This window comes from Ictalurus furcatus, chromosome 1 (assembly GCF_023375685.1).
Source record: "Ictalurus furcatus strain D&B chromosome 1, Billie_1.0, whole genome shotgun sequence".
NCBI lineage: Eukaryota > Metazoa > Chordata > Actinopteri > Siluriformes > Ictaluridae > Ictalurus > Ictalurus furcatus.
The window spans coordinates 21,851,652-21,878,379 of NC_071255.1; the positions used below are offsets into that span (position 1 = coordinate 21,851,652).

The 26,728-nt window shown below is 40.7% G+C and overlaps 2 protein-coding genes across 13 annotated transcripts; one reads left to right on the forward strand and one right to left on the reverse strand.

Annotated features, from left to right (window-relative positions):
• The first annotated feature begins 452 nt into the window (after positions 1-452).
• LOC128612282 (polycomb protein SCMH1) lies at positions 453-15,737 on the forward strand. Of its 11 annotated transcripts, XM_053632289.1 has the most exons (19): positions 458-966; positions 2,038-2,097; positions 2,504-2,551; positions 2,969-2,996; positions 3,759-3,836; positions 4,052-4,094; positions 4,182-4,252; positions 4,450-4,684; positions 5,276-5,364; positions 6,691-6,937; positions 10,257-10,516; positions 10,669-10,830; positions 11,183-11,309; positions 11,866-12,066; positions 12,202-12,369; positions 12,902-13,030; positions 13,345-13,479; positions 13,825-13,967; positions 14,062-15,737. In XM_053632289.1, the coding sequence occupies exons 5-19, from the start codon at positions 3,774-3,776 to the stop codon at positions 14,182-14,184; spliced, it is 2,196 nt and encodes a 731-aa protein (XP_053488264.1). In that variant the 5' UTR covers positions 458-966; positions 2,038-2,097; positions 2,504-2,551; positions 2,969-2,996; positions 3,759-3,773; the 3' UTR covers positions 14,185-15,737. The 11 variants fall into 11 exon arrangements, with proteins under 11 accessions (XP_053488340.1, XP_053488298.1, XP_053488264.1 ...); XM_053632323.1 differs by having other exon boundaries at positions 457-2,097; positions 6,694-6,937; XM_053632365.1 differs by lacking the exon at positions 12,902-13,030 and having other exon boundaries at positions 453-2,097.
• Positions 15,738-20,895: 5,158 nt separating this feature from the next.
• On the reverse strand, positions 20,896-23,403 carry cited4b (Cbp/p300-interacting transactivator, with Glu/Asp-rich carboxy-terminal domain, 4b). Of its 2 annotated transcripts, none has more exons than XM_053632388.1 (2): positions 23,232-23,403; positions 20,896-22,386 (listed from the first exon to the last, which is right to left on the reverse strand). In XM_053632388.1, the coding sequence occupies exon 2, from the start codon at positions 22,363-22,365 to the stop codon at positions 21,688-21,690; it is 678 nt and encodes a 225-aa protein (XP_053488363.1). In that variant the 5' UTR covers positions 22,366-22,386; positions 23,232-23,403; the 3' UTR covers positions 20,896-21,687. The 2 variants fall into 2 exon arrangements, with proteins under 2 accessions (XP_053488363.1, XP_053488354.1); XM_053632379.1 differs by having other exon boundaries at positions 20,896-22,390; positions 23,232-23,402.
• Positions 23,404-26,728: the final 3,325 nt, after the last annotated feature.

Consider the following 26,728-nt stretch of genomic DNA (forward strand, 5'->3'; position numbering starts at 1 on the left):
ATTCTGAATACAATGTTTATATGCGCACAGGCATTGGAATATTCTTGTATACATGGCTGTTGTAAGTATGCCCGAGTTGCCATTCTTAAATACCTAGCCTACAGCTAAGCATCTGTTAGCACCCATTTCAGTGGATTTTCTGAATATGATGTTTACTAGTGATGTGTCGTTCATGAATAATTCGTTCATATTGAACAAATCTATAATGACTCGGGAACAATGAGTTGTCTTAGAGAGTGATTCATTTCTGGACACACACACACACACACAGAGAGAGAGAGAGAGAGAGAGAGAGAGAGATAGATAGATTTGAATTATGTTCTGCTTTCATTTCGTTCATCAGATTCATTCATTTTGCTGAACAAGATTCAAAGATCCGAGTCAGTAAAATGATCCGAACTTCCCATCACTAATGTTTACATGCGACAAATTTCTGATTAAAACAGACATATTCCAGGGGTGGGAATTAGAATTGGATTGCGGTGATTACGTGACTCAATACTAATCAGAATATTGCCAAAACCCCATTAATATCCGAATACTGATGTGCATGTAAACATATTCAATGTCAAAGTGTCTTTAGGGTCTTGTCCATTTGAACAGAACCCTGTGTTCAAATTGTTTTGGTCCCCTTTGGTTTGGGCAGGTGAGAACACATCAATTACAATCAACTTCAGAACTAAATTCATGCATAGTTCGACTTGCTTTTGGTTCATTTAATTATGTGCAATGTGAAATAAAACTAAACAGACAGCAAACACACACGTTTCGCTCTGATACGGGCTAATACATGTAAAAGCGCTCTTATTATCGGTACATGTACAGGGGTCTCATTCTCTCTCTCCCGCCCTCCCTCTCCTGCAGGCGACCCCGCTCTCCCCTCCTTCACTCCAAACCCACTGCACGCGCACTACAAAATATGGCGGATTAACGTCACATTTGAGGTATTAGCCAAGTTCAAACGAGGTAACTTGCCACGTTTACCTACCCACCTTACTATTATTACAATATTTACAATGTGTAAACATGGCTTTACTACGTTCTCGAGGAAAAATCTCTAAAACGCTAGCTATATGAGTAAACTGGGGATGCTCTAGGTTTGCTAAGCTAGAGCATATATGCATTGCTATTGTTGTTAGCCTAGCTAGGCATCTGTTTTTAGCTAGGCTAGCTCATAGACATTCCCGTTGTTGTTGTTGTTAGCCTAGCTAGCCTACCATCGCTGGTGGACTGGTTTTTGTTAGCCTAGCGCTTAGCTAGCTCATAGAAACGGTTGTTGTTGTTAGCCTAGCCTAGATAAGCGAGATTGTCCTCGAGCGTGTGACGTACCAGCATATATTACTGATGCGCACTGCTCACTGAACCGGATACTTCTGGGTTGCCTAAGGATGTCTTATAAACAGTGTCTCAGTGCAGCGAAAATAATATATATGTAGATATTTTATGGTGTAATTATTTAGTTTGGTAGCCCTGACTGACGAGGTTTAAATCAAACTTACGAGACACGTGACGCTAATAACGTTAGCTGTCTCTTTGGTGCGTGTAGTTCCCATGACTATTTGCGATATGAACGTTTACAATTTTTCCGGGTTTTGATTGTCTTTCCACTATTATCGATTTTTAAACCAATTAATTTGTTTAACTGTTCGTAATAAAAACAGCCAACAAAACGGTTCTTTACTAACAGCTCCTGGGTGCTTGCCCTTTATTGGAGCCAGTCCTGTTAGGTCGACTCCCAAATTGCTCCCTACTCCGTATAATAGTGCACTACACTCGCGTATGAAATAATGCCCCTCGATCCCTATGTAGTGCCCTATGTGTGAAGAGGGCGTCGTTTATGATTTAGCCTTAGTTTAGCTTGCCGCGTCCCAGCAAAATAACGTTGCCGTCTTTCATTTTCTTGGCGGGGAGAGAGAGAAGGAAGGGAAGGGAAGGGAAGTGGAGAGAGAGTGAGCTGGGGAAGGAGGGAGGGAGGGAGGAACTCCGGGCGCCTGTATTTGGACGCCATCCTCAAAAAAGGCGCCCTTCTTTTGAAAGGAAGAGAAAACGGAACTGCAGTGAAGGCACCGTGTTCCTACACACTAATGCAGGACTAAGGTATCGGTGTTCATGTTATTATTGTTTACTACCGGTTATAAGCACATGGTTCTGAACTGTGTCTCATTAGCCATATTAGTTTATGCGATGTATAACGTTTAGACCCTTCACTTGTACTAGCTAGATATTGGATTGACATCATAATTATAGCTCCAACATCATATAATAAAACAAGTGTGCTGTGAATATTGTTCTATTGAGTCAATCTCTGGACTTTTTGGTCCCTTGGCCTTTGCCTGACCCTACACTCTTTACTTCACTTAAATCTAATTCATTATAAAAGGTAGTAGTCTTGGACACACAAATAAGATAATCCTGAACGTTCATCATAAGAAGTCTTGCTTCTGCATGTGATTGATTTCAAGATTATTTCACGTCTGATGTCTTTTTTGTATGTGTGAAACAGGACAATCCAGATATAACTGAATCATGAAAAAACCGGTGCCAGCAAAAGGTAAGGTGTTATGTTTTTTTTAAAAAAAAAATTTTGATTGTGTTTTTTTATACAGAGATGCACCAGTCCCACCCGTTCCATCCTACGCTCACGTTAGAGGTCTGTTTGATTTCTTTAACCCCATGTCCAGTTGCTCGTGCAACTATTATCGTTCGCACCTGTACGTGGTATTTTCCGATGAGATAATTCGGCACTGCTTGTTCAAAACATATACAAGTTTAATCATTTAATCCACTGCGGCCCTGAGCAGACTGAAGCAGTAACTGTGCAATCGAGTCCTCCTGGGAGGTTCGTATTTAATATATAGGAAGTCGTAATTATGACATCCGGTACGTTCGAGTCACCGAGTCACCAGTACCTTCTCTTAATTAACTACAAAAAATACAGCAAGGTTTTTTTTTTTAACTCTCCTTCTAGAAAATGAAGAACGAAGAATGCGCATCAGGTGTGTGTTGCTTTTTTTATGTTTTCAATCAATTTATGAAGCCACTGTCAACTTCAACGTAAACTTTATTGTAAATTTAAAAAAAAACCTGACAGACACATACCCATAAGTAGTGTGGTTTATATTTTACTTTTATTACAAGTAAACATTCAATTTCAACAAATTTACCATCAACTACAGACGTTGTGTTCATTGATTCCACCGTATTTTCTTACTGACACGGCCCCAACTCGAAAATTGGAGTTGAAAGAAAATCCGGAGTTTACCACTCGTAATTATGACTTTGCGGTGGCGTTCCTGCATGTTCAACTCGTAAATACAATCTTTCCGACATGACTTGAACGCACCATAACTGAGGATTAGTGAAGGAATGTCATGTTAAAGAACATGGTCCTTCTTTGTCCCGTGAGATTCATATCTGACCACCAACTCCAGTTCTGCAAGAAAGTAAAAAAAAACAAAAACCAACACCAGCCATTCCTACGACTTCTATTGCCGTGTCCTGCAGGATCCTAGTCCTAATGCACACCTTTAGGTCACATGCAAAAACAAAACAGATCCCGACAGCATAAAATATATAAATGGATTGGATTAGAAAACATTTAGAATCTGATCTGATGTGATCGACTTGATACTGGTGCTCAGTATCAATTCAGTACATCACTAGCCTTTTATACTGTGTACAGTTCAAGAAATCATATAATCATGTGTGTTGGTGTGTTAGACTGAAATATGTCTGATTGTGACTTTTGTCTTTATTAGTTATCGAGTGGAAAGATGGAAGACGGATCAAGCATTCCCGCAGTGGGCGGCCCTCACGGGTTCCCTCACAGTATCAAGGTACCTCAATCATCACAGATTTGCATTTGCTTTAAACTCCATGTCTCCATCAGCTTTATTTCTTTTCTTTCTGCCGTTTTTTTTTACTGACAGCTACCTTATCATAGCTTTATTCTACCAATCAAAAAGACCAGCCGATTTCAGAATTTCTGCTCAAGAATGATGATTGACTCCCATTTGATTTTCAGTTTTAAACTTTACTACCCATGTCTCAGCAATGTAGATTACTTTCTCCACTCCCAGAGCCTCAGCTGAAAGGTATGAGACAGGTCTCAATGCAGTAACATCGAAAACACAGAGTTAGGCTTCTAAGGTTGAAATGTTTTCTGTATTGCTCCTCCTTAGGCCACTTCAGTTGGGATAAGTATTTGAAAGAGACAGGTGCTATAGCTGCTCCGCCCCACTGTTTCAAACAGGTGAGTGTTCTTGCCTTATTCCCAAACAGTTCTAGAGCAGGCTTCAGTATACCAAGTCTAGCAGTTTTGCTGAGAAGTATTTATAGATAGACATCACAGAGCATGCGCATTTAATTATTATTATGTGAAAGCTTGAGGAGTAATGTTGTTGCAGAGAGACTAAGGCAGCGTGTTAATGTTGTGTGCCCTCGCCACAGAGCACTACACCCCCAGTCAATGAGTTCAAGGCAGGAATGAAGCTGGAAGCTCAGGATCCCAGGAACACCACTTCTACTTGCATCGCTACAGTGGTGGGGCTGACCGGCTCACGTCTTCGGCTGCGCCTCGATGGAAGTGACAACAAAAACGACTTCTGGCGCCTGGTGGACTCGTCTGAGATCCAGCCCATCGGTAGCTGCGAGAAGAATGGAGGCATGCTGCAGCCACCCCTGGGTGAGCAGGACCCCTATATTCTCACATGATTATTTATAGATTCAACATTACCAACATTACTTATTTGATATAAGAAATATCCTGTGTTATAAGAAATGGGACTGCACTTTTAAACCATTGCTTGAAGTCAGTGAAATACCATTTGAGTTTTTACTATGAAGGGGTCGAGATCATTAATGTCCACAGCAATTGGGCTAAACTAAACTATAAACTAAAAATAGCAATTGGGCTAAACTAAACAAAACTCGCACCCAACCGAATTAGCAGTACATTGATATGATGCCCCTAGGATAGGCTAGTGTCTACACATAGTAGAGTCTTATTAAGATTAAGATATTTGCAGCTCTAGTACATTTAATAGTTTTATTAAGCATTTTGTCATCTGAAGTATTTGGTGTCCTCTAGATGTCACTACGAACTAAGAATCCAGATCAGGAGTAAAATGCTGGTACACTTTTACCACTGAAAGTGTTCTTTTGGCATTTGTAGCACCAGTACATGTCTGCACAGCATTTCTCATTCATTCATTTAAACATCAATCACCCTTGGGATTTCTGTAAATCATTTTCTGTGTGTGAATGCTTTCTCCAGGGTTCCGTCTGAATGCGTCATCCTGGCCCATGTTCTTACTGAAGACACTCAACGGTGCCGAGATGGCACCAGCACGCATCTTTCACAAGGTATCTGTCTGATCCCATACAACACACACGTTTCTGCTGGTAGGAGAGCCGTATTCTCCTTCTTATAACAGACTGTAAATGTCTTCATAAACTTGTAAAACAAAACCTGTAACAGCATTTGAGCCTGAGGTGTCGATTTACTATTCACTGTTGCACTTAATGTAATATATAATAAGTGCAGATCATTTAATATAGGCAAAGTAGAGAAGACAGTCCTCCTCGTTACAGGCTTTGTACAGATGCTAGAAAATATTTTGATTTTTAGAGTTGTGTTTTCAGAGATTGAAATGTGAAATGGACCAAAAAAGATAGAAAACAACAGCATTTCATTATTTCATGACTATCCTTTTCATAACGTTAAGTTGTTATGATGTTGACTGTAATGTTGGTAGTTAACTTATTGAATCTGATCTTAGCACTGGGTGTAATGCAATTGATAGGCGTCTTCCATATGTTTTAAATTATTACCCTAAATTGTCTTTCCTTGGCTAGACCAGGGACTCTCAAACGTTTTGCAGGCAGGTAGCCCTTTAACTGTTTCTGCAGCAAAGATTTTTTTAATACACATAATCCAACTATCAAATTATTAGGCTTATTATTTAAATGCGTGTATCTTTGGTAATATAGAAGCCATAGAGGAGGAGGAGTTGTTGTTGTTTTTATTCCTGAACATTCCACTGACAGAATACAGTAGTTCTAAGTGGACAGTATTTATAGACCTAGTTGTTTTTGAGTTGTCAGTGTTTGGATTAAATTCAAGTGACAAATGAGACTGGCTAATAACTATAAACACTCAATAGTAAATCAAATGAATAACTATAACAGCACTGCTAATGGTGGGTTGTGAGTTCCACCACCGTAACAGCAAAATAATGTGCATCACTGACCCCAGGCTGTGCATCACAGACCCCTGCGGCGCTAGATAATAAAAGTTACAGAGCAAGGTCTCCCATCACCTACAACTGACTACCCTGTTGAAATTCAGTGAATTAATTATAAGTATTCTCCCATTCTCTCACAGTGGCAGTTGCACTTACACATCGGGATACACACATCTTAAAAAGCTTTACCAAAGTACACACACTTAAGAGAAAGTGATGCCAAACAAAAGTTTGTTTAACCTGGTTCAGATTCCTTGGATGTGCAGCATATTAAGCATGTTGGTTTGTTGTCATACTGGAAAGAGTCTGATTGAAAGTGATGGAAAATACGTTTGATTTTCACTTCAGAACAGATGTACAAATGCAGACTTAACCATTCTGTTTTCTTTTTTCCTCCATAATGATTTTCTTTCTGTCTTTGTCTCTGTTTCCCTGACCCTCTCAGCAGGAACCTGCTTCTCCAGAGCAGAATCATTTCCAGGTGGGGATGAAGCTGGAGGCGGTGGACAGGAAGAACCCTCATTTTATCTGTCCTGCCACAGTGGGGGCACTACGAGGAGTGGAGGTGCTGGTCACCTTCGATGGCTGGAGGGGAGCTTTTGACTATTACTGCCGTTACGACTCCAGAGACATTTTTCCTGTAGGCTGGTGCACTCTCACTGGAGACAACCTTCAGCCGCCTGGCACTAAAGGTCTCCTTTTTATCTATTTCTGTGTGAAAGCAAACCACACACCGATTACATCACTTGCCCACCGTGGCACCGCCCCCACCGTCGTTTTGCCTTTTTATAGTAATAAAAATCATTTAGTTCAGTTAGAGAACAGACGCTGCAATTAAAAACTGAACGCATCTGCTCAATTCAGCATGAGCTGAATGAGTCGCAGCACAGATCAGCAGGAGTCAGATTTCATTTATCACGTGACGAGAGTGAGGCTAGCTGACCGACAACACAATGGCGGAAGATTCGGTTTCAAAAGTTCCATGTTTAATATAAGCGAGTTTGTTATTATACTGTTTTGTAGTTGTTATGGTTTTCATTAATAATAATAATAATAATAATATATTCAAGCAATTGCCACCAGCAAATTGGCGCTAATTCGAAAGCAAAAGTGAAACGCGCACAGCCGCACGGGCATTCAGAAGCAAGGGGGAAACGGATCATAGGATCAGAGCATAGGGTCAGCTATTATATGGCACAACTGGAGCAGATAGGGTTAAGGACCTTGCTCAAGGGTCTAACAGTGGCAGCTTGGCAGTGCTGGGGCTTGAACCCCCAACCTTCTGATCAGTAACCAAGAGCCTTAACCATTGCGCCACCACTGCCCTAGTTCTCATCCTATTTTTCATGGCGGATTGCTTAATTATTCAGCTGGATACGTACCGTAGAAGGAACTGACGGAGTTATGGAAGTTGAATTCAACAATTAGAAACAGCTTCATATTGAAAAGGTTACAGGAGGTGAAACATATGTAACTGGTTTGCTACTGAGCAAAATGACTGAAGCAACAATGGTCAAGGGTTTGTGCAGGCGTTATTGCTTTATGAGCTCTTGGCACCTGCCCAGCTGGCACTGAGGAGCGGCGCTCGGTGCCCAGCAGTGGGCCTCAGGTTGGCGCCTGCTCGCAGAGCGAAGTGAAAAAGTAGGGAAGAGTGAGAGGTTTACTGTTTCATGTGGGTGTAGTTTGCCTTGTCAGAGATGGGAGGAAGAGCAGGAGTGGTCCAGCTCTATGGGTGGGACTGTGGATAAGAGGGTGAAAGGCAGGACACAGGGGGCACTGAGTTCTACCCAGGAGAAAGACAGAGACTCGCGGTTCATGACAAGCAGTGAAAAAAGGAGCTCAGATAAATCTGGGACACTAGCTCATTTTGTGGTAAGTTCTGTGTTTTGTTGGGTGAAAGAGAAAGTGACAGTATATGACAATGTATCAATGCTTCTTTTTTATTTTTTAATTTAACACCTTGGAACGTTGTGCATTTGTGTGTAATAGATAGACATACAATGTGTACTCATACCTCACAGGCCAAGGCAAGCATGGGCCACTCCTACAGTTATAAATCTGACTGGGATAAGTCCAGAACAAACACTGTTATATGTTGCGTGTGTTTATGTGCAGGGTCTTTCCTATGCCTTCTAAGTTTTCAGTCTCAAGTGGGTGTAATCATATAGGTGTCAACGCTGTACACTCAGCGTGGCTGACGTATGCAAATGGTGTTTTGTGTATGTGTGAGAGTGAAAGGGGCCCACGTAAAGGGTTAGAAAGTGGAAAAGGACTGCGAGAGGTTGAAAACTGCAGTATTTTGCCAGCACCAGCGCATGCTCTGTGTCCCTGTGCTGGCACACGGTTGGCACAGGTGTGGTGTGTATACAAGTGTCTCAGCACTCCTGAATTCCATCGCTTGGAAGCGGGGCATCACTTTCTCCTGGCGTTGTTTTGCAAGGGCTTTGTGAAGATCTTGAAACTGAAGGGCAGGAAGGAAGTGTGGGGCCTGTAACACCCTAATCACACACACGCGCTTGCACCTACACAGCAGACCATAGTGCAGACAGCGTATCTCTCTTTTAGTCTGGCTTGTGAACTGGGCTGTCTGTGAAGCTCTCGAGTGCTCCTCAGCTTGTTGTGAACTGCAAAACTGGCTGCCTGCACAGGTGTGTACAAATCTAGCTCCACAGAAGATGAAAGATGTGTGTGGGTTTTTGTGTTGCATTTTTGACCAGCTGTCTTGCTTTTCAGGATTGGATGTTTGTTTATTTATTATTATTATTATTGTTTTAATTTACTGTGCTTTTCATGTAGCACAATAACATTTTATTGTTAATTTCCTTCACAGTAGACACCATTACACTGAATTCTCTCTCTCTCTCTCTCTCTCTCCCCCCCCCCTCTCTTACACACACACTCTCACACACACACTCTCATTCTCTCACACACACACATGCACACACAGTGTGTGTAAGGGGCCATCAGCAACAGGACTATGTTTTTGTTCAGTGGCGTAAACCAAAATGGGTCACCATGGCTCCGAAAACAAAAGCCTTGCCATGTGTATGTTGAACAATGCCTCAGGAGCAGCTGCAACAGTGATTCACTACTATATATTTACCAGGCATGCAGATGGTGTTTATGGACAAAACTTTATATTTAGCTCTCATCAGATCACAGCACATGATTTCTGATTGTAGTTCCAAAATATTTCTGACTTTTTTTTGTATGTTGATCAGTCTACAGTTTTCTGCTGTGAATGTATGTGATGCTGACTGACATGACACAACTTGTCTTAAAACCTGCTGACATTTAATATCTATATATGTACCTGTATATTTAATATCCATATGTACCTGTATATTTAATATCTATTACCTCACTTGTGAATGGCAACAACCAGCTTTCTCTTTGGTGTTCAGAAAGAGATTTTACATATGTGAGAAACAGGAAATGGTCATTATCAGCAATCAGTTCCTGGAAATAGAGCATTTGCAATTTGCAATTCATTTTAGTGGTTCAATGGGATGACAGCAATCTTGATATTTACATTTTCAAGGGAAATTTCTTATCAGAAGGAATTAATAGTTGTTGTTGTTGTTGTTGTTGTTGTTGTTTGTTTGGTAGAGAAAAGCTAAGTTGTTTTTATTGTGCATAGTTGGGAGTTACTTGTGTTTAATGGATTAAAAAAACCCCAGCAACAATACAGTGGTTATTTTATAATATATCCAAATTTTTTCATGACATTTTTAGTAAATAAGAATTCCCACCCACTAGCTAGAACTCCCCTATCACCTGACAGTAACCAACCAGCACGTGGTTCCTTTGTGATACCGCATTAGGCAAGTCACAGCATCTGTTCGAATAGCTGCTCATGCTACATCATAGAGCAGCTGAACTCGCCGAATAAAGTGCTAACTTAATAAGATTAAATGAATGATATTAAATCTACCTCTCCACTTGATAAAACATTTCATAGCACCTAGTCATTCTGGTTATAACATGATTCTTCTCATCTCCTCTTCTCAGTGGGTTTGCCAAGGCCACTGGGTGCTTCAGGTGTGCTACCTGACAGCAGTGTGGAGGGCACAGACATGCACATGCCCCCGGCGCCCATCAGGCCTCCTGCCCAGAAGCGCCGTAAACCTGGACGCAAGAAAAGCAAGCCATCCAGCTCCTGGGCTCAGAAAGATAGCACCTCTACTGAGGTACCCCACACAGATCAGCCTGGAAATGGACCGGAACCTGTGAAAATCCCGAAGAAGAGAGGGCCCAAGCCTGGGAGTAAGGTACTCTAACGACCTTTTAGGATGGAATAATTGCTTTTACTGCTTAACTATAAGAGTTTTCATTCTTAATGCTAATTATTAATTAATTGAGGTCTATCTCTTGTATGGTCACTCCCCAAGTTATGTCAAACACCTCTTTGTGTGTGTCGTAGATGGGTTGGGTTAAGCATGCTGCATGGTTGGAAGGGGCAATGGCAGGTCCTGGCAGACCCAGAGGCCGAACATCAGCTAACTGGACTCAGAAACCGCATCAACAGAATGAGATAGAATCTATCAAGATCCCAAAGAAGAGAGGCCCCAAACCTGGCACCAAGGTTTCAGTCTCACAATTTTCCTTAATGCAGCCCTTTATCACATCAGTTTAAAGAAACAGTTTGTTGTTTTTAGAGACCTCTGCTGCAAGGCAAATTGCAACTTACAATGAAAACTTTGGAAAGAACATTCCTGTTTTACCATACCATCCTGCCCCATCTGTTGAAACTATAAATACTTTGTGACAATATTTGGAACTGAAGTTGTTGTTTTTTTTTGGTTTTTTTTAGGTATCTTACTTACTGTACCTTTAATGGACATTTTGACTATTCGTGTCATGTGAGAATAAGTTCAATATAAATCTGTCAGTAATTGTATTTTGGCATGCATGTGTGCGATCATTTCCATAAACAGAGAAAACAGCGTGTGGCATCTGACCCAGTGCCGACATCCCCCACCAGTAGCACTCCAGAGCCTGACACCAGCTCAGTGCCTCTGGATAACGCCACCATCCCCAGCGCTGCCATGCAGGCTCCAACAGGTACTGACATCCTGCTCAGTCTGACATGTGCCCTGTACTAAAAGTGAATCGATTCCATAGATTCATATCTTTCAGAATTCACTCAAGTACATTTTACACACACAGTACGCTTTCGAGTTAAACAGCGTGGACATTTACACCTGAAGTGTGCACAGTTCAGTTTGTAGCACTACAGTAACCATGTTCCCTCTGGTGTTTGTTCAAATTGAAACTATGTGAAAGTTTTTATTTCCACAGAATGTAGGAGTGAAAATCTTATTTGATTAATGAACTTATCATATACAGTGATCATGCATGCTTTATTATGATGCAGTGGTTAGTACAGATATTTGCACTTTTTCATTTACTAAACCACGTCAAGGAAGCACGGAAGTGAACGCATGGCTCCCCATGTACTTGATGTGGCGAGTGTAAACTGAGAAGCATCACAGAGTGGTTGCTTCTGGTCTAAAATGGGCTTCATATCCAGCTGTTTAGCAGCAGGCATGTATGTAATGTGGAATGTTCTGTCTTACGGCTCTTCCTCTCATTCTGGCTTTGTATGTATGTGTTCCAGTATGTGTGTATCTGAACAAACAGGGGAAGGTGGGTCCTCACTTGGACGCACGGCGCGTGCAGACTCTGCCAGATCACTTTGGGCCTGGACGGGCGTCCTCAGTGCTGCAGCAGTGTGTTCAGGCCTGTGTGGACTGCGCACATAATCAGAGGGTTGTCTTCTCCTGTCTCAAACCAGGTCATGGAGGAGAGCTCATCTCGGGTCAGCACGCACATAAAACTTGATTATGACTTAGATATATAATCATCTTCTGGATGCCTTTCACTCTGCCTCTGTAGGTACTAAGTAATAGTAACTTGCTGACTGACCCCTGACCTCTGCTCTGTTTCCCTGCAGCCCACTTTGAGCAGAAGCAGCACACTCTTACGTTGCCAGCAGTGAACAGTGTGACATATGTGTTGCGCTTCCTGGAGAAGCTCTGCCACAATCTGCGCTGTGAACCACTATTCGGCAACCAGCCAGTGCCCCTGGGAGGAGGTCACTACGACAGCCACAACTACACAGGTCTGCACAGGGCACACAAAATGTCTTTCATTAATAAGAGAATATTTCACAGTGAATGTGCTACTTGTCTATCTGTGTATTTATATACACTACCAATCAAATGTTTAGACACACTCATTTTTCACACTCATTTTATTATGATAAAAATTTTGTATTTTAGCATCTTAAAAGTAGACCCCCTTTTTGCCTAGAATTTCCAGAAATGTATTCTTGGCATTTTCTCAACCAATTTCTTGAGGAATCCCCCTGAGATGATTTTTAAACAGTATTAAAGGAGTTCCCACCTACGCTGGACTCTTATTGGCTGCTTGTCGGAATATTTCGCTCCAAGTCATCCATTTATAAATTATATTTCTTTGTAAATAAAAGGTTAATTTTCTACTGAAAGATATGAATATGTTGGCACAATTATATTTCTGTCTACAAACACCTTCAGATCAAAAGATTTTTAAGCTCATGAGAAACATTTCAGTCGAGTGTCTCCAAACTTTTGACCGGTAGTGTACGTCTTTTCTCGTATGCTACGTGTCAGAGAGGAGGAGCTTTTCAGAGTGTCTCAGTTCAGGACCAGGTCGAGGGGCAAAGAGATTTCTGTCAGACTCCTGCAGCAGCAGCTCCCTGCCACACAAAATGGCTAAAAGCCACTGCCTCTCATCTGAAGGTACTACACTTATTAGGCTGCCTAATCAGGTGCCCTAGGCATGATTCACTAATTGAAAACGTGTGACTTTAAAGATAAAGATTTATTTAATGAAACTTGTTCATTAAAATGCTTTCAAAAAGCTTTTTTTTATTCATTTGGATAATCAAAGATAATCGAAATCCTCCCCATAGCACCCAGAAGATTTTAACTGCTCAGTTTATTATAAACAAAACACTCCTCTTTTGTTGGCTCTCTACTAGCAAACCTGAATATCAAGCGAGATAGTTATGCATCCTGAAAATAGTTATTGTGATGTTGATGTGTGTGTGCAGAGTCTTTTCTGGTGGAGAATGGAGGCGCGGAAAACTTGGAGAAAATGCAACTGTCCCCCAGTAAGCCTCTGAGTTTGCATCTTCACTCCCAGAGCACCATCTCTCCTGGTCAGCTATGTCGCCTTGGCTCTGCAGGTATGAACACACACGTTATGTGTCCCCTTGTTTGCTGTGTAGTAAGTTTGAATCATCCAAACCACAACCCTTATTTAGGATTTAAGATTATAATAATAATAATAATAATAATAATAATAATGATGATTATTTTAAGATACATAATTTAGGTATTTTGTTTCGAAATGATTTGTTTCATCATAGGATTATGCAGATTACATGAGCAATGCACTTTTCAGAGTTTCTGATGATTGCTTCTGAACAGAATGTCTAGTAAAAAAACTTAACTCTGCTGAGGAATAGTGAAGATAGTGCAAACAAATATATGCGTACCTAATCGATGTACTGTATGTGTTTTGGGTACAGGTTCAGAGCGTTTCCTGAACTCCAGAGAGAGCCCTCGGCCCAGTGGGCAGGATCCAAACCTGTGGACGGTGGAGGACGTCATGCACTTCATCAGAGAGCTGGACCCTCAGTTGGGCCCACATGCAGAGCTTTTCCGCAAACATGTATGTATCGCGTTTAGGCACCAGTGTGTTTGTACGTCAATGTGGTTTGAATGTGTTGATTTTGAGTCTCTCCGTTGCATTTGGCCTGTTTCAGGAGATTGACGGAAAGGCTCTGCTTTTACTGCGAAGTGACATGATGATGAAGTACATGGGCCTGAAGCTCGGTCCCGCCCTCAAACTCACCTTCCACATCGATAAGCTGAAACAGGGTCGCTAAGCATGAGAGGCTGACCTTTAACGCCTTCTCTACTCCACCAAGCACATAGCATCGTGGAAACTTAGTCCACTGAAGCTTACTGAAGCATTACTGTCATTACAGTGGTCATTTCTGAGTGTGTGTCATTTTTTTTTTTTTTTTTTTTGTCTGTTACCTGTTTGTGTCTCTTTGTTCTTATTTGTTTTGGTGCCCATTACATGTAGCCCGACCCCCCCTTGTCATGATAGGGTCAGTAAATTAACGCACATCTCTCTCCACAACGTTCAGTGTGTTGCTGTTTTTGCCAGGTCTTGAGCTATGCAGGATCAGAGCAGCATGGACAGTAGGCAGGCCATTTTTAGGCCTCCGTTTTTTTAATACTTTCTTATTTTTATCCTCAGTAGCTGCAATCAAAAAGGGCTTGGATATTTTTTCCTACAGTATTCTTTTAACAGAGATCACACAAACACTAGATCTGTCCCACTGAACTTTGGGACTGGTTCTAATTCATGTCTCACTCTGAGGCACTTTCATATCTAATACTGTACTTTATACATACCTATACACCTAACCTGCAATTAATGCCATGATGAACTGCATCTCGTTTGTATGTGTCTGTGGTTAAATTGTATTTTTTTTTTTTTTTACACATTTTTATACTATATTGTTAGAGTTCATACATTGTGATAAGACTGAAATAAAAATATGAAGTCGTTTGACAGATTTTAAAACTGTGTTCTTGCATCTTGTTTGGTGTTTTGTTCAAGAATGCCATTTCATGACCTGCAGGAAGACTTGAGTACGAGCATATTCAATTCACCATTTTGAAGATGCTCAGCAGTATCACCTATACGTTTAGAGCCAACACAAGGGGGCAGCAAAGCCTTTGTAGTTTCTCAGGATTTCTTTGTCTATCTCAGTGCATAAAATCCCTCACACATTTTCTGCATTAAAGAGCAGCTTTACCAGCCTGTATGCATGTTCCCATGCTAGGTGAACCACAGAAAGACACGTTCCAAAAGAATGCTTCCTTGCAGGCAGAAAACAGGGATGAATTGAATCATTCTGACAGCTCAGGTATATGAAGCTGTTTATAGTGTTTTACTACCTGAACAATACAGGTAACTTAAGTCTGAACCTGTATAGTCCATATACAGATATTTACAAGGTAAATATCTCAGTAGACAATGTTTGTTTTTCCTTTTTGAAGTAATTTTGTTGCCATAGTATTGACTCCACACAGTATAGCATGGTTCTGAAATCTTTACCAAATACACTCTTGTGTAACGCATCTGTTAATGTCATTAGGAATACATAAAACCTTTTTCAGTTTATTTATTTACTAGGCATACTGAAATTACTGCATTTTTATACTAGACTGTTTCCTTTCTGTTGTTGCATGTGTATATAACATTGGGGCAAGTTATGTTACCGCACTTGAATTTTCCTGGAAATTAGTTAATTAATGTAACATTTGTTTTCCGTATCATTCTGCTGGGATGTTCAACTTTTGTTCTGTTAGTTTTGCTGTGATTCAGTGCTGTGCTTTTTTCCCCCCTTCCTTCCTTTTCTTAAACGTCTGTAAGTCTGTAAATACACCCAAAGAACACCATGTAATAAATGTTGGTTAAACTTTGTAATTTTACTTTATAAGTAGCTTCAGATTGTTTGATCACTAACACATTAATACTAATTTCCACAGGGATAACAGGCCCATGTAACTAAGGCAGCCAAAAAAAAAAACCCTCAAACTTTGCCCCTCGCAAATTCTATACATTGCCACATCAATTGCAAAACATCTCAAACCTTTCTATTTAACACATTTGTATTTAAAACGTCCCTAAATAATTATTTCACAGAGGCCCTAAAATGGTCTTGTATTATTAGCTATATTATCAAAAATGCATTTATTCAGTATTTACATTTCAATTCATATTTATCTACCGTACTTACATTATTCTGTTTCTCTGGATTCACCCGATAATTCACTACATCTAATCCTAACCATGACATATGCATGTGTTATTGTCTGTGCATCTACTGTTACCTTTTAAATTCAGCTTACCTACTTAACCTTGAAGAAGATTAATATAATTATTCTAATATATGCTAAATGCCCAACCTCCCAACCTACAGAGCAAAAAAATTATTAATTACGGTGGCAGTTCAAAACACATAAAATCCCATTGCTATGTACACTGCTTCACTGTGAGCGTTCATGAAACTGCGGAACTAATGACCCAATTACCACATCAGTGCAGACGCATTGCTAGATCATATCTTATTTTGACAAACTATTCATGAGAACTGTGTAGTTGGCTTTAACAAGATACATGTAAACAGCCCTCAGATGCTGGATTAGAGAGATAGAAAATACTGTAAATCTCACAACATCCTCACAACAAGAAGGAAGAAACAACTGACAGTTTAACTACTAGCCTAACCCACACAATATACTGTATGTGTGCTCCATAGCATAGTAAATCATGTGCATGAGTGTCACATGATTCATTATTAAGTGCTGGACACACTGCGAGCCTCCTCTGATCAGAAATGTACCACAGTATCCCTGCATCAGAAACTGAGATACAAGGCTGCATATTGTTCTGCCAACATAGCTGTCAAATGTGATTAGCAGAAGAACAAAAGTGAATCATGTCCGAGCTAGGACTGAGACCTGAAGAGACGGAATCAATTAAGTACAGAGAATAATAATAATAATAATAATAATAATAATAATAATAATAATAAAAGGGAAGTCATAAGAAACATGTTGTTGCATGGAGTTACATGTGTTAAGATTAGACGTGGCCCAGTGCAGTGATTAGTATCATGCATTGTCTATAATATATCCGAGTTCCATTTCTCAGATTGAACTAATTGAAGTCCAGCCAAGTCCAGTCTCAAACTCAAACCAACATGTTAATGTCCATATTTTCATCATGTTGAACAGTATTGGGGCAATCCTGCTTTCGTAACATCTGAACATCCACATTTTTTTGCACAAGATGCCCCTGCTAACGTCAGACAAATGTGTTATGCAGTTGTAGAAATGCTGATGATGCTGCACATCACGTCAGTGTTACAGTAATCTCCAGCAGGTGAGACATTAAACCTGCTCAGTCTGGACCGCATTTGTAATTTGGCCACAGTACTCACAAAACATTTGGATTGTGTGTGTATAAAACCTGCTGATCTGCTTTTTCCTAATAGTAAAAAAAAAGTAAAGGTGGCTTGTAATAGTTGAGGAGCTCACTCTTTCTAGCCATGAATGTGTCAGTCAAATTAAGCCACATAGGAGTTTAAAGCCAGTTCCATGGAGACACAGCAGGGTGACACACACTCACACACAACCGCACAAGCAAACAAACCGTGCCACTCCCGCCTCAACCTGTTCTAGCTGGCCAGGCAGAGGTCTGCACTTCACACAGGCAACTGAATAATTTACACATTGCCCTTAACATGAAAGGCGGGCAGCAATAAATGCACAAGTCATAGGGGGGCTAGAATTCAGGCCACGGCACAGGAAGGGGGTGTGAAGGCCTGAATTTAAGCCCCCCTACCAACCTGCGCATTTACTGCTGCCATATGCATTCTGGTCCACACATAAATGACATGGAGACATAAACATTTAAACTGAAAAGATAGTCGTAGGCTTAGCAGTGCTTGTATTGATTATGTGCTGTATCTTATCACTTAGGAAGAGTTACTGGAACATGATGGAAGTTTTTTTCAACAAGATTTGGACGTGATGAGTTTCAGTGATCCATATAACCAATGACGCACGAAAAGATCAGGAAGTCTGGATCTTTCTAAACTCCACACATCAATGTGTGAAATCCCAGTGCGTTGCCAATGCCTAGCACATTTTCATAGAGCAAATGAAGAGCATGTTGATACATGTAGCTAATCCATGCCTAAACATGTATTCTAATAGCAGACACTTTTCTTATGGGAATGTCAAGCTCTTCAGCTGCACTACGAGTTCTCCGACTTGTTTTGCATTGCTAGTTGTAGATACTGACATTTCTATTAAACAATGAAAACAACTGTGACCTTTCGGTGTGGATAATGCGGCAAAAATATCACACTCATGTATTTTCACGATACCCGATTTACACCATAGGTTTTCTAAGCGTGCCAGCAAAACAGTGGGAAAGGCTGTGTAAATACTGTGAAAAGCTCTAAGTACAAGACTATTTATAATTAACAACTACAAAAATAAAAGAAGAAAATGAATTGATAAATACAAAATCATTGATTCTTTTGAAGTAATTGATCATGATGATGATTTTCTATTGTTATATCCACCAGGTCAGTTAAATTAAATCGACAACACTGACGAGATAAAACCTATAAATGCCCATTTATGTTTATTTCCATACAGATTAAGGTCTCTATAGAAAGACTAGAAATGTTTAATGAACGCAAAACAAGACTTTTCTAAAAACTGAAGAAATTGATAGACGTGGAAATCCAAACAGTCAAATTGGTTCCACAGGAAATCATGTTTAAATGCTCTAAACGATTTGCTCATTTATTGATTGCAAAGGCTTGTGCTACTGATGATCACATCAGGCTGAATCATTGGAAGCCATCATATAGCTTATGTAAACAGCAGTGGTTTTATCATTCATTGATTATACCATTAAAATAATCAGTGGTGCTATTAAAATAGTTTTATTTAGTAGTAATTTATACTCAGAGATGCAACCTTGTGGAGTGTCTGGAAATGGCTGTGTTGAGGTATATTAATTTACAGAATAGTAGTCCTTATCTCATTTTACTTATCGAGAAAAGTAGGCGGACGGGGACACCGGGTGACTCAGATGAGATGTACCGCGTACTGCCTGGAAATCAAGCCCTGTGAGACTGCCTGTAAAACCAGAGTGCCATTTGAGGGGTCCCCTATCTGGGATTATGTTCAACTCTGGGTTTAACCCCATGGTGAAATCCCCAGACCATGACCAAAACAAGACCTTCTGAACTTTGTCATTTGTGATCGCACTTTTATTTTTCTGGTTGTTCTGTAACTCTGTCAAGACCTCAGTGTTTCACTGTGGTGGGTTTTCGGTTGTTGATTTAGACTGAGAACGTTGTAAGCACTCACAGGAAGCGTGTATAGCGGTTGTTGTGGGTGGCCCAAGAGAGGCAGGAGAAAGAGAAAAACAGTCACCAGTTAACTGTAAATATGTGCCGTCACACCCTGCAGAGTCTATGTCTAGTCTGGCTCCCATGTCGAAAACCGACACGTGCAAACGTGAACACGAACTATTTCAAGGATAACGATCATGACTATGAACGATCATGATGCACAATAATTACAGCCACTGAAAGCACGGTTGTCTAAGCAATATTACCCAAGCATTACACTGGGCTAAGACAAATGCAGTGTGTAATAAATGTTCACACCCATTTCCTATCTAGCAGACCATTTGTGGCTTGGGTGGGAAGCGGTCATCTAAGATTCTGGATCAACTTGGAGTGGAAAGGCAAGAGCCATTACATAGCCCAGGCAAGCCTTCTCCTAATTCACACACAATCTTGTCTGCAAGTTTCAAATTGCAGTGAGAGGCAAGAATGGCAGCTGAATTCCCCAAAGGTGCAGAAATTGGTGATGCAGCTTTGTACAGAAAACCCCTACCATTCATTCAATTCAAAAGATCAACTCGGGATATTCATTTCTAAACTTCACGCTTTGATTTTAAATGCTTGACCAGAAAGCAATTAACAAATATGTAATAATCAAAGCTCTCAGTCTGAACAATAACCACACATCAGCCAGAGGGTTTTGTTCCATAAATAAAATAGTTTATTATTGCTTAAAATAAATACATTTTCTTCAGACAAAAGCAAGAGAAAAGGCAAAGGACCAGTTGTATCCACCCTGATATCTAGGCAGCCATGAGTGAGGGTCAGCTTGGCTTCCAATTGCCATTCCAGAAAATAAAATGTCAAGCCAGGAAAAGTCAATTATACATAGTAAGACTACTGTATATTTATAGTGTGACAGCATTATAGTTCACGCCTCAAGCACAACACAAATTGGCTGACCTGGGCAGAATAAACATGTTCTAGGGTACTTGATCCAGAAACTGAAAGTTCTATTAAATTAGCTTCAACTTGCCTGCATGTTCTCCTTAGAGAAGCATGTTCATTATAGGCATCTACATAACCTCTGTCCTGCTGTACCCTCACCCCCTTTGAGAAGCAGGAAATGACAAAGGAGCGTTAACGACTTGCCGTTGCAACCCCCTCCAGAAGGTTGAGCAGGACGTGGCCATAAATGGAGCCTGTGGCCATAAACGAAGAGCCTGTGTAATTAAGGTAAGTACAGATTAACCTGGACTGTTCTCACAGACCACCCCACCCCCCACCAAACAAAACACACATACACCATTCGTTGAAAAGTAAAAACATACTACATTATGTGGTAATCTGCTTGGCTATGGGTCACAAAGTCAAGATACACACCCAATGGATCACGTTTGATCAATAGAACAGATAAGTGGGTAGAATGAACAAGATTTAAACCTTTAAAATATGACTAGCATGCGAGAGGATCAGTGCACACTAGAGGCTACCATTTGGTGTCAAGCAGAAGCAGAAGAAGACAGACAATATGGCTTGTGCCTACTTTTTTGTAGATACATCACTCTTGAAATCATGCCTGGACTGAAAAATAAGGAGAAGCTCATTGTTAAAGCCTCTACTACAAAAGGACACAAGATGGAAACTCATGGCCTATTTATTGATTTCAGCAGCATTCTCTGTTATTCCAGTAAATTCAGAGAAGAACATAAAATTAGGCCACAGATAAAGCTTGGCCATCTTTATTAACAAAAGGAGCAAAGCCAAATGTTTAACCCCTCTTACCCTCAAAAGGTCAATGAAACAAATAAATAAAAACTGTGTTGTTTAAGGCAGTTCTACATTTATGATGGCAAAATCCACAGTAGATACTGGAATATATCTATATGGGTTTGCTTGGTACATCTAATGGAGCACATATATAGCTGATCAATCCAGTTAATACTGTTGGTGACCAGTTCATTACAAATAAGAACCTCCCAGTTCAACACCAAACCATAAGACTACAGAGCCTGAAGTTACACATTTTAGAAACCCAAACCCCATCCCCCAATCAAAACTGCAACACAACATCCTGCACAGAACTTCCTCAGCAAAGCTTTGCAATCTACGTTGGTACTGAGTGAACATAAATAAGTTACATGTGAATGCAAAACTGCTAGGAAAACTAGGAGCGCTTCACACTGCACCAAGCTCATAGTTCAGCAATGCTGTTACATTCATGTCTGGAAGGGCAAGAGTATTATTTACTACCCCATCCCAAAAGGGATACAGCTCTGGCTGGAGCTCCACCACTCTTGCCAGTAGTGAACCAGAGAAACATCTGCCCGTTCTTCTCTACTTTGCAGAGACAGTTCTCTCCAAGACTACGAACAGGGTAATTATCACCTCTTACTGCATCGTTCACCCTTTCAGTGTCTCATCCTATACGCCTCAGCAGCTGACAGTGCTGGGCTGCTGTTTGCTGACAAAGTCTGGTAGGAAATCAAACTCGTTCTGTCCCAGAAATAGTTCTGGCAGCTCCTGCACTCTATCCAGTCCCAGCTCCATGACTAACGCTGTGAGAACCTCTTCATCAATCAGGTCAGCATCCATGCCGCTGAGGCCCAGTGCAGGACCACCCATGTGCTGCACGTTGGCCAGCTGAGTCGGACCCATGCGAAACTGAGCTCCGTTTGGCACATGGTGCCCATTCGTAGCACCGAGTGGGTGCCCGTGGTACTGGGTGTTCAGTTTCTGCAGGTGCATGCTGGCCATGAGTTGCTGGGAGTTGAGGCCTCCGGACATGTACTGCTGCTGCTGCTGCTGTTGTTGCTGCTGTTGTCCTTGATGGTGCTGCTGGTGAATATGATGCTGTTGATGCTGCTGACCCTGGTTGTTGTACATCATGTTGGATGACTGCATTTGGTGATGACCCATCGCGCCTCCATTCATCTGCCCATTCATCACCATGTTGGGCCGCTGCATGGCACCCTGATGCCCATAATGCATCATCTGTCCATTGGGCATGGCTCTTAGGCCGGGCTGGGGAGCATGTTGCTGGCCGTTCATGCCCATTCGGTAGCCATGCAGGTTGCCGTTCGCCTGGCCGTGGCTCATGGGCATCATCATGTGCTCTGCGATGGCTTCTCCCTTGCTTGAAACAGAACACAATGTTACATTTTAAAAATGGAATTGTGTCAACAACAATGTAAACAGGAATAGTTGAGGCGTGACTACCACCAACTACTAGTCAACAACAGCAGTAATTAAATGACCAAAGAGAGAGAGGGAGAGTTAATGCATTAAAACACCAGAAACAAACCAAGCACATACTAAAGTGCACTTCCATTGGTGCATACCCAAGAAGACTTAGCCATTGAACAACAAAAGCAAGACTTAACCAGGTGTTGGACAAGGACAATACCAAAACTACAGTGTAGAGACGGATAAACCTGAGCTGTCTTAATAGTCAGAACATTGGTTAACCAACGTAATCCTCTAAGACACTTGATTGTAACAACACACAGATCTGCTAGCTGGCTCCTCAATGTGTGCACCTTTCCCACTGCAGAATAACCAAGGTGTCTCTCTCCTTCTCCAGCTGGCTACCCATGGCTGCTTCTCAAATACAACCTCTCAAAATACCAGCGATGCAAATCCAAACCACTCACACGGACTGATTTTTTTTTTTTAAAAGTAACACTCTTATGGACACGTCTCCTGGTACATTTAGAAGACATAAAGGAACAAGGCAACAAAAGAGAGCAGTTATCTCACTTGGCCTGAGTCCCAGACAAAGAAATGCTTCTCTCTCTCAAATGTGCACGATCGCATGAAAGATCCAAACTCAATAAGAAAATTATATAGGCTTGTGAACGTCAAAATGCAACCCCGTGGTGTGCAGTGAAGAAAGTGAGCACTGGAGCGAACAATAGAGCTGCGTGCTCGTGTCCTTATTCAGCTCTGTGTCTCACAGCCATCAGAAATCTGCTTACCTTTTAAAATACACAAATTTCCCAGCAGCACTGCAAACGAGCCCTGGTTTAGCAAAGCGTAGCCAAACTCCTCGGGATCAGCTTTTATATTCCGAAAAGATTGAGCTTCATAGTCGTCCACGAAGTGAGCGAGTGTGAGTGTGTGTGTGTGTGTGTATATATATATATATATGTCTTTAGTGGGTCGGCTCGAGAATTATATGCGCTTGAGCAACTCGGAGGCAGGCTGAAGCGAAAGGGGCGGGGCCTCTATGTGTCCTTTGTTCCTATTGGCCGTGCTGCAGTGTTATTGTGCGAAGAGTGTTTCAGTGTTTCTTATGAGAAAGCGATTTAGTACTGTAGTACTGACATTTCAGTGTTACTGTTTAAAGTTTTTTTGTTTGTTTGTTTGTTTGTTTTTTACCAGTCACTTAAAAACTTAAAAATCGTTAATTGTGCTAATGGAGGAACATTTGTGAAATCTAACACACTTCAAATAAATTCGTGTATAACAAATTAGTTTGTCTACTCCATGTTGTTCTAAGGGAACTGCAAACTTTCGACTCAACACACAGACAGATAGATAGATAAATAGATAGGTAGATACATAGATACATAGATAGATAGATAAATATGTAGACAGATAGATAGATACATACATATATATATATATATATATATATATATATATATATATATATACACACACACACACACACACATATATATAGATAGATAGATAGACAGACAGATAGACACAGATACATATGTAGACAGATAGATAGATACATAGATAAATATATAGACAGATAGATAGATAGATTGATTGATCGATCTTTTAAAAAGCTTATAGAATCCTATAAAAAGTTTCCAGCGTGTCCCTCTGCATTAACTGTTTAAAGTTATATGAAGAATCCCAAAACTTATTGTTTTGTTAGGAGGTTCGACATATGAGTATGCAGAAGATCTCTTTACCGAAACTTTTGTGAATCTGGCAGGAACTTGTAGCTTGGTTTGGCCTACAAAACCATGTACACACAACTCTACAATAAGATTGCTAAATAGCTACATGCAAAACTGCCACCCCAGTTCTCAGCTATCTCTGACAAGTTTATTATTCCTGTGCAATTCACTGATAATGAAACATATTTAGCTCATGCTGACTGAAATGAACGTTGTAGTGTTGTGGACATTTTGACCAAATTGCTTGAGAAAGTACTTACTTATACTTCTTACCAATACAGAAGTATATGACTCACTATCAGCACCAAAAACAGATGAGATACTCTACAAGCACAACCTTGGCCAATACATAATTAGGTGATACCACCACATGCCTTCAAACCAGGACGTGCCACTAAATCAGTAAATCAGTAGCCAATTCCAATAAGATAACACAAGAGTAAACAGCACAGTTATGTTGCATTCTGAGTTATGTAATGTATATAGATCAGCTGCTATATTCAGTACCATATGCTGCATTTTTGCTTACCTTTTCCTTCAGCAGGAATGCACATGTGTGTGTGCATGTGTGTGAGAGAGAGAGATTGAGAGAGAGAGAGAGAGAGAGAGAGAGAGAGAGAGAGAGAGAATTTAGCAGCTCAGTGGAAGTCAGTGTGACCCACTGGTTTGTGTAGTTTTTGTGAAGTGGGAAAGAGATGTGTGTGTGTGTGTGTGTGTGTGTGTGTGTGTGTGTGTGTGTGTGATTGTGTGTGTGTGTGTGTGTGTGTGTGTGTGTGTGTGTGATTGTGTGTGTGTGTGTGTGTGTGTGTGTGTGTGTGTGTTTGGGAGGTGCTGGTGCTATTCTAGGCCACCGGCTGCAGGAGCAGGACTGACCACTCTCAGACAGTGGCCTCTTCCAACCTTCATAATATGACATACAAACAAAAAATAGTTGCTAGCATTGTTTGAAGGAATGCAGAATAAAGTAAGTAGCTGCTGCGCTTACATGTGATGTCGACTGGTGGCGTTTATCAATTTTATCACACTGACCTTTAAAAAATTGTTGGGGTTTTCTGTCTCATAGATCATGGAATCAACATCCTGGTGTGAGCTTAAAGGCTGACTGTTTACCCAAAGCTCAACATTGGTTAAAAGAGTGACACCCACCTCCAAGGTGCAGTATCTCTCACACACATTAGCATCTGCATTGTGCAGACTTGTGCCATAATTTGCATGACAATCTGTTCAGCCTCTGGTGAAAACCCGGTCGTACAGCAGGGTGTCAATACATGTTCCAACCCATTAAGATTCCAGCATATGTAATCTCATCATATCATGTGTTAGTCTTTTAAACAGAGTTCACAGGCTTAATATCAACTAGATCAAGTTAACTAGCCCTTATGCAGAGGCATGCTAAAGCATGTTAACTGGATACCTCAGCTGTGATAAAGGTAGCTGTAATCAATAAATCCATAAAGCTACAGTTGAATAAATGTGACATGTTACGGTGTGATTCATTTGACCTTTTCCCAAAGAGAAACAGTAAGCAGTGTTCAGTAGCTAGCTCTATAGTATATAGTAACGCTGCGAGCTTAACTACATTTTAGTAGCGTGGCGGTAAAAAGTCTCACCAGGTACTAGCAACAAAACTAGCTAGCTAGATATTTCGATGGATAAGAATAGAACCAAGAACAATATCTGTTGCTTTTTTGATGATTGTTGATAAATGTTAACTGCTTCTTTTCATACAGTTTTGCACTTTAACTGCTTCTTACTAAGAGAAAAAAGGAAAATTGTTTGTGTAATCACTTAGCTGCACAATAAAATGAAAATGTTAGTTGATCTTCATCAGTTTGACAAAGTAACTTTAGTGTATTTACCTTTTTTTAGTAGCTTGTAATGTAAGTAGCTACTTTATCGAAAGCTTACTTTGGTTGTAGCAATTTTAAATCATGAGTAGCTTGTAGCTTGACAAGTTACAAGTGCAAATTAACTTCCCCCAACAATGCTAATAAGTTTAGCCATTTGATTTCTGCTCAGAAAAAATGTTTGGCATTTCTGCAGTGAGCGTACATGAAGAACGTTCTAAGGTCTGGTCCATGGAAAACTAAACAATGGGATATAATTCTTTATTTATCTAGTATTGCAGTCCCCTCCAGGGATTTAAACATAGGCTTACTCTCTATTGACATTTAAATAATATCAACATATGATTATCTAATGAAAAAGGCACTTTTATATCTAACAACATCACACCTTCCCAATGTAACATGTTTATTTTTCAGAGACTGCATGCATGTGTTTGCATTTTGCTTGTTGTGCCATTGACTCTTCTTTAACCCTTTCGACATGCAGTTACACAGAGCAGTACTTGCTCTTTCCCAAGGCTCTCTTTCTTCCTCCCCCACACCTGATTAACAAAGATACCAGAGCGTGGAGGAGGGGCAGACCAACTGCCAACAGGAGCTGCTCAGCACAGCAGACAGGGATAGAACATTCTCTCTCTCTCTTTCTCTCTCTCGCTGGGTGTTTTCATTCTCTATTTCTTTGTGCCACTTTTAATGAAATCTCACTCT